Source organism: Microtus oregoni, unplaced genomic scaffold (assembly GCF_018167655.1).
Source record: "Microtus oregoni isolate MIOR12 unplaced genomic scaffold, Mior012 000067F_000, whole genome shotgun sequence".
NCBI classification, from domain to species: domain Eukaryota; kingdom Metazoa; phylum Chordata; class Mammalia; order Rodentia; family Cricetidae; genus Microtus; species Microtus oregoni.
The window spans coordinates 3,940,821-3,955,481 of record NW_024543953.1 but is presented as its reverse complement, the minus strand read 5'-3'; the positions used below and the strand labels follow the sequence as shown (position 1 = coordinate 3,955,481).

The window sequence follows — 14,661 nt, the reverse complement described above, 5'->3', positions numbered from 1 at the left end:
GTACCCCCTCAGCTCCACATCCTCCACATTACACCCATCATTTATCCCAGAATGAATCTCCAGTCTGTTCCTCTCAACCTGTTGCTCCTCCAGTGAAACCATTCACAGGTAATGACTCTACCATCTAAATCTGAATGGCTTTCCCCCTTTCCAATTATCAGTCCCCTTACAGGTTTCTGCCTCCCAGTTAAAATATGTCTTTCTTTCTCCCAGGGTGACCCAAAAATCCCCCAAAAAGAATCAACTGGACTAATTTGGGTAACAATGCATCTTCCTAGTCCCAAGGCCTTCCTGTGGTTTCAAAATCTCCATAATCCTCATTTTAAATGGCCACATGGCTATAATGTCTACTTAAGTTAGAGCAAAGTCTTATCAATAGTATATTTCTCTTTGTCTCCTCTAGCTGCTGTCGCCCATCAGAATGATTGCAAACACCTGGCCTTCCTACCTGGCCATTTGATTTCTGATCCTCTCCAGACTTCTCTCCATATAGCAGGTCTTCCTGCTCTTTCTAGTACTTCTCTGTGGCCTCCCGCTATCACCAGCACAGACAGCATTCTGAAGATGTTCTAAATGGCCTTGCACCTCATCTTTTACAACACTTCCCTCATACTACCCTGGCTTCTTATTTCCTTAACAACAGGAAGGGGTTGCTAGACTCCAGGATTTTTCATTTATTATCCTTCTGCCTGATTTCATTGACTTGACTTCCATGTCCTCTGTCTAAAAATTACTTCAGTTGGCCATGGTGTCCTTAAGAAGGCTTTCTCATGGAGCCTCCATATCAAGCCCTGCTGGTCTTCTCTAAATTCTAAGTTCAACCTTTACCTTAATTATAGATTTTTACATACCAGCCCTAGCTGTGCTCAGTGCTGCTGGTGGCTGGGACTTGGCTTGCTATACTCCACACCCTCTGGAACCTTGCAGCCTGACTCTAGGCAAGGATTTCTTAGCTTGTTGATGCTCTACCAGCACCTAACCTTGTATGTACTCTCAGCTTTAAAGCATCATCACTGACTGCCCTACCCATTGGGTTCCTGGGATCCAGTAGCACCAGACTAATAGAAAACATTTTTCTGTTTCTTATTTTATTTTACATGTGTGGATGTTTGGCCTGCATGCACGTATATGCACCACATGTGTGCAGTTCCAGCAGAGGCCAGAAAAGGGTGAGGGTCCCCTGAAACTGAAATTACATATGGTTGTGAGCAAACATGTGGGCCTGCGAGCTGGCCCCGAGTCTCCCGGAAGAGCAGCCAGTGCTCTTAACTGCCGAGCCATCTCTCCAGCCCCACAATGTCTTGTTTAATTACATGCACATCCTAGTTGAACTGAATAAATCTCACAGTTTGAATTCTCTGGCAGGAGTGCAGGAAATCACCATTATTATTGGAGTTAACACTCTTGTGATTTTTGAGAACAGTATGTTTCATCTAGAAAACTCATAGGAGGTGATCCAAACATTTTGTCTTTTGGGGGGAGGGTCCTAGGCTTTCATATCATATCCTACAGAGGGGCTCAACTTCTCCTCTTCTGGCTTTACCCGCCCATAGAGACCTTGGTAGTTGTCCTGAGTCCTTCCACGAGTGTCAGGGAAGAAATACGTTCAGGGTCTGGTTTGAAACTACGTGATCACTGCACTTCTGAAGAAGCAGCAGAATAGGAAAGGCAGGGCCATGTTGAAGAAATGGACAGCCAACACCTCAGAGCTTTCTCTGAGGGAGGCCCCACCAGGCTGCGGGAATAGCCTGAGGTGAGATAAGTGAGGAAAATTCTGCAATCATGAGATAAGCATGCCACCTCTTCCTCATAAACCCTTAGTCAAATGGCTTCCCCAATCAGGCTGTGTCTCCCCGGCTATAAAATAAGAGTTGATTAGAAACCCCATACTTTGGGAGGACTGTTTGAATTCACACAGGTACAGGGCCTAATACAAACTGACTAGTCACCAAATTCTGGTTGTGAACATTTAGAAACAGCCCATGCATTCTTCTCACCAAGGACACTTGGGAAGGCTGGGGACTCTAATGGCATTAGCTTCCTTGCAGGTGCTAGCCTTATCTCTGGGGAAAGCTCCTAGAGCCAGCTTGTGCTGGGATCTGTTCTAGAGCCTTCACCTAACCAGGGATCAGGTGACTAGGAAGTTGCTAAACAAGATCTGTGCCAGATCTTACTAACCTCATCCCATTAAGGGGGGGATGGGACAGAGGATCAGATTACACACTGTAGGCACAAACTTTAGGACCCAGACTATCTCTGCTTCCAACTGGCTCCTAAACTGGTTTGGGCTGTTTCCTTATCTATACAATCTGACTTTTGGGTCCAGGAGTTTGACCCCGCAGCCTTACACACTCTGGGGAACTTAGGGAATCATCTAGGATCTATGATGAACCAGGACAAGGTACAAGTGGATGCCATTTGCTCTTTATTTTTACTCATTATTTTCTTATACAGAAAGACAAAAGTTAACAGCTAAACTCAATGGTTGTAAAAAGGGAGCCAGAGAGCATGCACGAGAAAGGTCAGGTCAGAAGCAAGTTGGTTTGTTGCTCCCAGGCTCCATTTGAAACCCCAACATGTGACTGAATGTACAGATGTCCCAGCTGACATCGGTCAACAATGAAAACAAGCACAGCTTCTAATTGTACCAAAATTAATCCATTTCACAGCAATCATTTCTATAAGCTCAGTTGCACATATCAGGGTTGCCACTGTCACAAATTCACAATGACAGAGTGAAATAGCAGGTGGATTCAGGCCTGGGAAAGTGGCATCAGTGAGGCAAGACAGCTTGGGAGGCAAAAAGCAGCTGGAGGGTTGGTCCCAATTCTAGATATCAATCTTAATGCTTGCTAGGGGCTGGAGAAGGGCAGGCACGTTCAGCGGTCAGATAGCAGTACAGTGAAACACTGTCGAGGCATTGAGCTGAGGGGGTATGCTGTTTGCAGATCTTTGTCGGAGAAATTCTTGCTAGAGAGAGATTTGCCTCCCACAGCCTGGAAAGGGGAAGCTCCAAAGTTTGAAGACTTGGGGGTGAATGAGTGCAACATCTGCTTTACAGAAGACTTTGAAAAGCACGTACTGGTGTTAAAACTGCAGTCAAGATCACAGACTATGTTATTCACAGGCTAAATACAGACACGGAGTGAAAGGCTGCAATATCTAACATCCCACAATGGAGAGAGAACAAGGGATCACCCTGCACAGAAAGAGCCTTACGCACAAAAACTGCTAAACTCTAAGCTGAAGGCACAATGAAGAAATCTTTGATACCTCGAGCTTTTCCTTTGAAAGGGGTACCTATTTTAAACCGAATTCCTTTCACAAAGAAGGCCCTGAAGACTGACTGAAGGGAAGACACTTTCAAATATTTTTCTGTAGCAAGAATAGCAGTTACTGGGAATTATCTCCAATTTGGATTTCCTCTAAGTTCTGAATTAGTGGGCTCAAATTAATGGGCTTTTACTGTAGTGGGAAGCAGTCTGATTACAGCAGTCTAAAATTAGCTAATTATACTGATTAGTATTAGGAGACTTCAGTGCAGAAGATGTGGCTGTTTCAGAACCGGTGACGCCTGGGAATGGAGCTTCAGTACTTGACAAGCTGAAAAGCAGCCCAGCCCAACAACTCAGGCTTTACTGTGAGCAAACACACAGTGAGAGCACACACGCACTCTTCTAAAAAGACACAGTCCTGGGGACTCACACCCTCTCTCTGCCATTAACTCTCACTTGAATTAAAAGACAATCTAGTGGCAATGTTGGCTTTTTTTTCTTGGTTTTCTCATGGGATGCCATTTGGTTGTCAAAGGATCCATCAACTCTGGCTAGGATCTGTGGAGTTGCCATCCACTGGGAGAGTGGAAGCATCTGGCTGGAACTGCTTGAACAGAAAACACTGCTGTCCCTAATCCCTAATGTTTGGACTACCAAAAAGACAATGTCCAAACAATTGGGCAGACGCTTGTTCACTGGAGCACCCTAAGGAATTCACACTAATGGCAGTGGAATTGGCAACTAGCAGAGGGGGCCTCCATTTCCTAGGTCCAGCTGCTTGTGATCACACCTCTGTGATCAGCTAGGGCGCAACACAGCTGTGCAGGGGTATGCACATGCCAGGCACCTGTGCGCCCCACTCTTTCTTTTGTGCTTTCATTTTGAAAACCCAAAGTGATGGGCCATCTGGGAGGGGACTGACAGGGTTGCCATTCGTTTTAAAAAAAAGTCTTACAAAGGGTTTGGTTGAAAACAGGTGATAGTCATATTTTAAGGAAAATTTTAAAGCCTTTTCATTTTTAGTGAAAAATATCTAAGTAACTAACCCCACCATTCTGAAAGTCAATAGTGTCACACACACACACACACACACACACACACACACACACACACACACACACACACACACACAGAGAGAGAGAGAGAGAGAGAGAGAGAGAGAGAAGTTCTCAGATTTCCTTCAGCTGCTGACACCTACAGAGCAGGAGCTGAGGAAGGGGACACCATGCCAAAAGGTTGGAGGGGATCCAACAGAGTACAGGCCCCACAAAATGAAGACAGTCTTCCCTTCAGAACAGATCCCGCCTGGGACAAATAGAACCACAAACCAGCTATCATTTGATAGAAGCAATGAGAGAAGACAACATGCCCACATGTACACACACACACACACACACACACACACACACACACAAGCATACACAAGTCTCAAACAAACAAAACTGTGGCTACTGAAGTGTGAGCATTGTATCAAATCAATGTCTATACAAAGACAGAGTTTGAAAAGATATGTACAGGGCATTCGCAAAAGCCAAGTGTGCACCTTGAGGAATTATGCCCATTATATATCTAAACACTATGCTGCGAAAAACCATTGCAGAGGCTTGGCACAAGTCACCTGGAAGAGCTCTGTGAAGCACCTGACCCAGAGTCCACAGGCCACATGCAAGGAGCTGCTTCTCACTCACTCACTCACTCACTCACTCACTCACTCACTCACTCACTCACTCACTCACCCTGCATCCAGTCCTCAGCTCCCAAGGGCTGCATATCGCTCTCAAAAGGCCTTAGGAGTCAGTTTCCTGCTCTTACTCAAGCATCCCTAGCCTCTAGCTGCCAGGCAGCTCAACCACGCCAAAGGCAGTGGGCATTCGTTGACATATTCTGTGGCTCTGGTCACTATGCCTGACTCTCTGCCAGCTGGGGGAGGAGTCACATTGGGGTAAGTTTGTCTTCATATATCCCAGGTCACAATCAGGCACCAGATTAATAAAATGCAGAGGTTGGGCTGATCCAGAGCTTCCAGCTTCCCCAGGATCTCCATCATGTCTGGATGAGACTGAGCCCAGTCTCCATCACGGAAAAAAGCAGGGGACTTCTGAGCCCCAAATCCCTTCATTAGGAAGGGCCAGAGTGCAATACTAGATGACCAATGGAGAGAAAGATTAAAAAGAAAAATTAATGGAAAGAAAAGGGAAGAAGAGAAACATGAAGGAAAGAAAGCAGGAAGGGAGGGAGGGGAAAAGATCAAAATGAAGGGACAGAGGGAAGAATGCCATTTGGTCATTTCTGGTGTCAGGAAACTCTGGGGAGAAAGGAAGGCCCACGTAGAGTAAAATGGAAAGAGATTGACTCCTCAGGTTGACACTCAACATCAGAGGCATTTGAAGACCTTGCCTAAAACCAGTCCCTTACAACTACTACCTATTTCTAGAAGAATCTTGCTAAGGGTAAACTTCACTGGTTCCAAGAGGCTTCAAGCTCTTCACAATGCATTAGCTCCATCAGCCTCCAATGGGCCTGTGAGGTAGGGGAGCCACAGGGTGGAGTTATCCAAGCTGGCAACCTCACTGGGGTAAGAACACAAGCTCGACTAGAAACAAACCCCCGGGAAAGTCCCCTGTACTGGAACAGCCTGTAGAAGTCATCTGGGGCCTCAAGGTAGGGCTGCACTCAAGGAATGTGTCTCAGTGTCTGCCTCGAAGGGCTGCTTAGACAGAAGGAAGCTTGTCAACTCTGTGGGCTGGAAACCATTGCCATTACCAACAGACCCACGCTATGCACTGTTTTTGGGCCCCACACAAAATGTGCTACATTTTTAAAGCACCACAGAGGAAAAATGATTTGGCACAGACACCAGGAGAATAGAGCTGGGGCGGGTAGAGATGGTATCAACAAAGTCTTTTACCTCATCCTTGATTAAAGAACAAGTCACCTCTGCCCAACATCTTCCCAAGCCTCATTGAAAGCAGATCAGCACCTTGCCATGGCAGAGCAAACCCCAGGTGGACTTTAGACTCCAGGTCACGGGCTCCCACACTAAGAAAATTTTTAAGAGACACTTCAGGAGCTTCTCCCTGTACGGGCACCATCATTAGGAGAAATCACAATCTAAAGTTCAAGTTCAATGCACCTATTTACAAAAAAGAAAGTATCCTAAAACTGGAAAGCCAGACAGCACAGTGCCAAGGAGGTGGTGCTCATGGTTTGAACTATACTATGGGTTTATCAATCTCACAAAGGAGGAATCTTGAGCTCTCTGTGCCAGTCTGGAACAGCCAGGGAGAGGCCCTGGGATCCATGGGAGAAGAGGACATCAGTTTTCCCCACAACAGAGTTCTCCAAGGCTACATGTGGGCTTGTGCCAGTGGGAACTGATTTTAGCACAGCTGGTACACATCACAAACAAGATGGCAGAGTTGAAGTGGGCCCCTTGGTTGGTCTGGAATAAGGAGCTCTGCCACCCAGCCCCTTTCCCTCCTCCTTCCCATCCCCTGTCCTCCTACCAGGTTGATCTATACATAGACTTCACCCTGGTCAGGAGCATAAGGGTGGGTGTTGGAGGAAGGCTGTGCCAAGGTCTGTCTAATTGATTCCTTTTGGAGGGCTTCAAATGGTCCAGGTTATATTATTTTCATTTATGGTTCACTTGTTATTATTTGTGTTTTGTTCCTAGATCAATCTTTGTTTCTGTCCTCATAATATAAATAAGAACAGTAGGCATGGAACTGTGGAGAAAGGGGAAATCACAGGGCTAGCTTGACTGCCTCATCTCTGTGGCCTAGGTCCTCAGATACACAGGGGTTCCTAGACAGCCCCATAGCCACCAGATGAGCCTGTGGACATTCTGGTCACAATCAACACCATGAGATGTTTCCTTTGGCATAAGAGATGCCAGTCCCTAAAGATAGGGCAGGACATTGGGGACTTGGCAGTGGTGGGGTGGGGTCTGGAAGACCCGGGCGTTCAGGTATGTAGCTTTTCCCAGGTGGATCATACACTTGTCCTATGGCCCCCCACCCCGACACACACACACACACACACACACACACACACACACACACACACACACACCAACTGTCTCTACCAACTGACTTCCTACAAATCCATGGTTGGGGAATTATTTGGCAACAAGGAGGCTAAGGCTGTTTTGTGGTGGCACAGTCTTTCAGAAGTCCAAAAAGAAGCAGGATACCTCTGGAAGAGGCTTTTATACAAGCCAGGGCCCATGCTCAGCTACTTATCTGCACTGGGGCTGGCTGCCACAATCTCTTCATACTTTGGGGGAGGGTCACTGTAAGAGACACTGGCATCCTCACTGCTGCCCTCCTGTGGTGCAGTCACCTCCTCATAGGAGGGGGGAGGGGTAGCGCTGGACAGTCTGGAGAGAGAGAGCTCAGGGAGGTAGAGGGTGCTCTCCAGTCGGACAGTGGTTCTACTTCCCCGGCTGGGCCCCAAGACTATCTGTGGATTATTCCCTGCCTCTCGGTGCCCAGAGGACTCTCCCTGGCTATGCATAGTGCTCCTGTATACCATGACTCGGGGGAGGTTGTGCCCGGCACGACTGGCTAGGTACCGGTTCTGAGCATAGGAGGGGTGGTGACGAGTTGCTTTCTGCAGCTGGCACCTCCAGATGATGAACAAGGCAATGACAATCAGCAAGACTACCCCCAGAAGGGGCACCACCACATACATGGCGTCTGAGCTCTGCGAGGGATCTCGGACTGAGTAGACCGCATTCGGGTATCCCTTCCAAAACTCCATCTGCAAAGGAAGAAGGGCCATTCACTCCTGAGGAAGACAGACACAACAAGGAATTGCTCACCTAACAACATTCATGCCTGGGACATCTGAGACCTCCAGCAAATCATGTACTAAGGACAGGGTTGTGGTTCCTTCTCCACCCTAAGTCATCTTACTGGCCTAAGAGAGCTCCCAGAGAGTCTGGGGAATTCACTGAGGATGAAAGGCAAAGTACCCAGATGAGGAAGTTCACACAAATAAAGCAACAAACCTAGAGTGACACCCCAATGCTGCTTTGGGGGCTCCAACAAGTAGGATGTAGCCTGGGTGGTGTTCTTCCCTTGTTTTAGACCAGTTCCTATTATTCCCAAGATTGCACCTCCTCCCAGAACCCAGCAGCAGGGTAGTACGTGCCGTTTTCTCTTTGTTCTCAAATACTTCCTTGACCTCTTCATAGCTGCAGATCTCTTCCATGCACTCCCGCTCAATGGTGCCCTGACGCAGCTCCTCCAGGAACTCATTGGCACGAGGGAACCGTTTCAGGACTGCATGGGCATTCTTGGCTTCCAGAAACACTGAAGGGAGAACCACAGTGAAGCAATTCAGTCCCTGCAAACCAGACTGCCCAATTATGAAGGGAAATAGAACAATTCCAGCAGACCTAAAGCCAGGCCTCCAAGCAAAGGCCAGGCCTGACCTATTGCAATGAAGATAGGAGGGCTGACTTCCTACGCTGCTGTGATGCTGTACTCTGCAGCAGGACCTCAGGGTCCCAACAGGGCCCAGATCCATTGCCATACCAAGGAAAATGAGACACGATGGAGAAGAAACTTCAGGTGGCACAGGAAAAAGGACCAGACTATGTATCTTAGTCTTGGGTAAGAAAACATCTAGTAGCTTCTGCATCTGTCTGGAAGATGGAAAGACAGACAGAGCCCTTATCATGAGCACTGGTTCCTCTTCCAGGCTGCCACTGGTCGGAGTAAAATCAGGCAAGAGCTGTGGCTTTGGGGACAAAAGCAATGACCAGTGGCGAGACTGTTTACTCCTCACATGAGGTGGTACCCCTCTATGCCCAAGTTGACAGGTCTGGCCTGCAGGCCCTCTCCCCCAAGATCCACAAACTGTTGTATTAGTATAATTCAGAGTGACTCAAGGAGAGAAAAACTGAAAAGATGGATATGTTGTTTTGCATGAGCCTGTCCAACTCAGATGGTTTCACAAATACTCACCAGCCATGATGCTCCCTCAGCTCCAGCAACTTACTTGCCTGGCACAGAAGAAAAGAAAGTTGAGGTGAAATCCTCTGGGGTCTAGAATGTGATCTCCCACCAACCTGACTAAAAAGTCAAAACAGCATCCCATGAGGCATAATACCCTCGTTCAGTCAGTCAATTCCTGCTGTTTCTTCTGTCCTTGAAGAGCTCCAGAATTCCCCCAAACCAAGCAGAGGCTTGTTCTCTCGCTTGTTCTCTCTTCCTTCCTTCCTTCCTTCCTTCCTTCCTTCCTTCCTTCCTTCCTTCCTTCCTTCCTTCCTTCCTTCCTTCCTTCCTCCCTCCCCCCCCCCCTCTCTCTCTCTCTCTCACAGCCTTCTGTGAGTCTCAAAGACCTAGGGGTTAACTTTTTTTCAAATGGAAAGCATTTCTGGGCTAACACTCCTTATTGCTCAGTGCCTTCAATGAATCTTTGTCCCTTTATAGAATAGAAAAGACCCCAGAGAGAGCTGAGAAATCAAGTACAGAGATGGGGTTAGGTAGAAGCAAGGTTAAGCAAATTGACAGAGACAAGACCTGGAATTGAATTTCATGGTGAAGATGAACATGTTCCTTAAATCCCAAACTTAATGCATCAGCAACACCCATCTCAAATGTTGCAGCCTAGCTGATGCTGGCCTACAGTAATCTGTGGATACCTGTTGTACAGGGTCAGATCTTCCATATACAACACAGACATATTCGTACAAGCCCTGGCCCAAACCTTTGGGCCCAAACTCAGAGAATCTTCTCAGCCCATCTTTCCCAGAAAGAGAAGCAAGGTAAGATGTTCGGACTTCTCTGGAGCCAGGCACATCTTTTCTCTTTGCATTAAAGACTACTGCAACACAGAACCTTGGTAAACACATATTTAAAAGATCAGCATGAAGACAGAGGTCTGGAGATATAGCTCCTTAATACAACAATGTCTAAGGTTTGATCTTCAAGACCACAACAAACAATCAAATAAATACAGTACAATAAATCTGTGATGGTAACTTGGAGGAGAGACCTCTATCTAGAAGCACTGTCATAATGCCTTTCTCTATTAACACAGTCCTACTTGTACACATATGGAACACTGCCTAAGCCATTAACATCTGGGAGCAATTACCCATCAGCTCTCTTCCCCAAGCAGAAGCTCATGTTTTATGACTAATGGGATGTAAGACACATGAGCTTTGTAACCCATTATGCTACCCTTTTTGCTTAGCCTGCCAGGAAGTTCAGTGTTAACACTGATGGCCAGATACAAGTGCTCTGAAAGCCCAGCTATTGCACACATATGCTTTTCTCCCCACAACTTGGTATGGTCTTCTATTTATTCTTCCAGAGTAGTATTCTTATTGTGTATTTAAAATATAGCCTCCAGTCTGTTTGGAAAACAAAAAGGATAAGAATCATGAATAAATTTTGAATGCTGGGGAAAGTAACCAATCTAAGAGCACATCGAATAGTACTATCACTGTGTCGTGGGTTTTCTCTTTTGAACTCATGGCAAACTACCCAGTGATCATTACTTCACTGGAATACCTCAATTTTCACAATGACAAAGCCTGGCCTCTTTATGATCCATGAGATTCATATGATGAGGATGTAGAGAGAATTGGATTAGGAAACAGGGTGTTTTGGTTAAAGAAAAATAAAGCTGCCACATCACAGTTTGAAAAGAATGAATAAGCAAAGCTTTCGCTAATAATAAAGCAAATACATCCCATTGCTTACTGAAGTGAACTGTAGAGTTTTCAAAACATTTTACATGGAAAAAATTATATAATAGCTTTACGTACAGCCATCTTTGGACCCAACCAAACACATGGACTTCCGTGCACTCATACACATATACATCATAGCCCCAAGTTTGTGTTTTCCTGGCCTGGAAAAGCCATTAGTTCATTTCTGAGCCTCAAAGAAGCCAGGATCTCTCCCAGACAGTTCACATGGCATCGCCTCCTTCCCCATTAGCAATTCTGTAGCCACCATCACTGCTGCTGCTACTGCTGCAGCTTCCATGACGGCTTCTCCCCATCCCTCCCCAAAATGTAGCGCCTGCTTCTTCCCCTATAAATACACCAATAGGCAGTTACTATGGCAACAGTGAGGAAGCATGAGGGCTCCATGACCGAGAATGCAGCTGCAGTCACGCATGTATATGTCCCTCCAGCCCCTGGTGAATACTGTAAGCTGACTGTAGGCTGAAGGAATTTTTAACCCATTCCCCACGGGAACACAGCTGAATCCTGACATTCTAGAAAGGAAGGAAGGCAGGGAACTGGCCACCACAGAGACCTTCCTTAACCCCACCCCAGGCTGAGGCCTCTGAATCTCAGCTCTCTGGGTCACAGCTCCCAAAGTACCTCCCACAGGGACTAGTGGCCCGCTTGAGTACCTGGTGTCCCCATACCTGTGGCCTCCCAAAACACTTCTCCAAATTCTAGCTCCTATGATTTCCAATGCTCAGAACTACTCGCCAGGAAAGGGTTCTGTGATTTCCAAATCTCGTGATTCATAAATCCACCCAGTGACACGGCAACTCCCAAATTGAGCTCAAACTCAAACTCTGGGGTCTCTTGCCCCCTTCCACTCATGCCGGCCCTGAAAGTGCCTGGCTTCACCCACCTTCACAGGACACCAGCGCCCCAGTAAAGAACTACTGCCTCTAGCCCAGCAATACTGTTCTGCGGGGATCCATCCAAGACCCCAAACACCTTGGCCTGCCTGACCTCCAGATCCTCCCTCCCTAATAGTACCAGGCGCCCAGCTCAGTGGTCCTGAACACCGAACCATGCCCTCGGGGTTGGGGTCGTCCAACCAAATGGCCTCACCGTTCTCCAGGCTCAGGAGGCGGCCGCCCTGTTTGCGCACGCAGCCCGCCACCTCTCTGCTGAGCCTCTTCAAGCAGGGCCCCTGTCCCCGCCCACCTGCTCCCGCCGGCAAAGCCCCCGGCCCATCCCAGCGGTCCCCTCTCTTAGTCCCTCCCTGTCCCGCTTCCCTCCCACCGCCCCTGGCGCCCCATTGCTGGACAGGCCCTGGCCAAAGAGCGCCTGAAGCCCCCGCCCCACACAGCCAGGCGTGCAGGCCTTGCCCATTACCTCGGCACCCCCCTGTCTGTCCCTGCTTTCCTCTGGGGGCTCCGTCGGACCCTCCCCCTGCACCCTGCCGAGCCAGCTCTGGCCTCGCGCCCCGCGCCTGGCGTGCCACCCTCGAGAGCCTTGCCCCAGTAGCCAGGCCGCGATCGTCGCCCTGCACCGCGCACCAGGCCTCCGGGCCAGGAGAGGAAGAAGGGGTGGGGCCAGCTGAAGCAGCCGAGGGCTTAGGTGGGGAAGGCCAGCAAGCCGGGCCGAGGGGCGGTGGCGCGCACCCAGCACCGCGCGCCCGCGCCCGCGCCCAACTCCGCCGGCACCGCCCCTGCCCGCGCCAGTGCTGCTGGGGGGGCGGGGTCTGACCGGCGGGCCTGGGGACTCTCTAAGGACCCTCGGACACCTCCTTGGCCCAGTGGTGAGTTAGGGCGCAAGTCCTGCAAAGACCGGACTCTGCAGTTGCTGCCCTCAAGGCCAGCGTTTCGGGCACTTTGGAGCGCTATGGTCCGAGCTGCCTCCTGGGCCCCACCCAGACTCACCTGCCATTCCAGCCAGCCTGGCCCTGGTGCCTGCGGTGAAGAGAGGGGCCCGTGACAGCAGGCCTAGGCAGCCTTGTGAGGCTCCTTGGGTCCGCAGAGAATGGGCTCTGGCCCCGCTCCTTCTGCCAATGACTGAGTGACCTTGGTTTCCTCACTTACGTCCCCACCCTGCCTGGAAATGGCTTTTCTCTTGTGAAATCTGAGAAATGGGGAGAATCCTGCTTTCCTCACAATTCTGTCTGCAGCTAAGAGGGGAATATGGGCTCCTAAAAAGGAGGAGAAAGAATGGAAGTTGCGATCTTATGAGCCTGCAAGGAGTGTTGGGCAGAGTATACACCTCGGTCTGTATTATGGAAGGTTCACCTGGCTGAACAAAGCCCTGGTAGCAGAAATGGCATTATTCTAGGAATTGAGGTTGACCCACAGAATGAGACGAGATGGTTAAAGTCTGTGTCTTGGAAAGCCTAGGAGGAGCCCAGTGTGCCTTACTGGGTTAATAGAGAGAGCACAGCCCTGCATTTGATGGGAACGAGCCAGAGTAAGGCCAAAATGACGATACAAGGGATGGGAAGAGATCGCAGAGCCCCCACTGCTCCAGCTTCCAGGGCTGATTCTTTGTGTCCCTGGCCCTGCACCTTCTCTCTTCTCTGACCCACCCACATTGTTCCCCACCTGCCTTCTAAACTCAGAGTCACCCCTCTTCCTTTCCTTAGCTTCTGGAGTGTCCCTTGCCCATGGCAGAGCCTCTGTAACCTTTACTCCATGGAAGGCTGGGAGAGCCATGCCCATGGGAAGGATGAACGGAGAAAAAAAAGATATCCTGGGGATGGGAATGCCCTTGGTTGGTGCAAACAACTGTGTTCAGATGCTCTGGCTAGATAGTGAAAGAGCTGGATGGAGTCATGGTCAGTAGGTGAAGGCGTATTTGACTGGTATGCTTAAATAAACAGACCAGCTCAAAACAACAAATATAATTTAGTAATAATTGAAAAACGGGGAAACTCACGCGACCGGAGTAAAAGTTCTGATGTCCAAACGGGTCAGGCGAACACCGAGTGCAGAGAGGGAGCGCACCTGGATCTCCAGGTTTTCTTCCCTGGGGACCAGGTTGCCATACCCAAGCAAAATGTGATTGGCTGAGCTTCCCCATCATCTCCCCCTTTTGTCTAAACAAGATCTAACCAAATTCAATACAACTATATACAATAGGAACAGATACCAAATATAAAATTACAAGCAATAAACAATATTAAGCAAGAAACACATAACAAAAGTTTTACTGAGCATTCTATTTCAAGGAGTCTAAATAATGTATTGAAATTGAGTTTAGCTAAATCATGAGGAGGGTAACTACAATTATCTAATCTTCAACTCTATCCAAGATCTGAGAAAGGAAGTAATATTACTTGAGTAAACAGGAAGTACAATTGAGAAACTTCCAAAATGTGCAACAAATGACAGAGACAACTAGCTACCTGGGCAATCACCCAAAGTCTCGTTTGCAGCATTGAGGTAACCAACTTTGGCTAAGGCCTGACGTAACTGACATACCATTTTCAAAGGCAAGAAACATCAGAACTATCTTACCCTGTTTTGGCAGGATATGACAGTCCTGTTTTATCCATTTACAGATACTCTGTATCACTGTCAGCGGTCAAGATATGGGCATTTCTTTGCCCAAAGGCCAGTTCGGCCAAGAAGAAAGGCTCCAGGTGGAGTGTCTTTGGTGCTCAACATTCTCTCGGTAGTAGTGTGATGTTGCCAAGAGTGA

At 48.3% G+C, this 14,661-nt stretch overlaps 1 protein-coding gene across 3 annotated transcripts; it reads right to left on the bottom strand.

Annotated features, from left to right (window-relative positions):
• Positions 1-2,414: 2,414 nt before the first annotated feature.
• On the bottom strand, positions 2,415-13,027 carry LOC121440240 (transmembrane gamma-carboxyglutamic acid protein 3-like). 3 transcript variants are annotated; one of them, XM_041640989.1, is made up of 4 exons: positions 12,891-13,027; positions 9,251-9,288; positions 8,433-8,593; positions 2,415-8,039 (listed from the first exon to the last, which is right to left on the bottom strand). In XM_041640989.1, the coding sequence occupies exons 2-4, from the start codon at positions 9,255-9,257 to the stop codon at positions 7,512-7,514; spliced, it is 696 nt and encodes a 231-aa protein (XP_041496923.1). In that variant the 5' UTR covers positions 9,258-9,288; positions 12,891-13,027; the 3' UTR covers positions 2,415-7,511. The 3 variants fall into 3 exon arrangements, with proteins under 3 accessions (XP_041496923.1, XP_041496921.1, XP_041496922.1); XM_041640987.1 differs by lacking the exon at positions 12,891-13,027 and adding an exon at positions 12,364-12,642; XM_041640988.1 differs by lacking the exon at positions 12,891-13,027 and adding an exon at positions 12,097-12,216.
• Positions 13,028-14,661: the final 1,634 nt, after the last annotated feature.

Bases quoted from the DNA above. Each gene is read 5' to 3' on its own strand.
- LOC121440240 (XM_041640989.1), bottom strand. The intron at 8,040-8,432 runs GCACGTACTACC...CTTCCTTTGCAG, and splicing joins TTGAGAACAAAGAGAAAACG to ATGGAGTTTTGGAAGGGATA.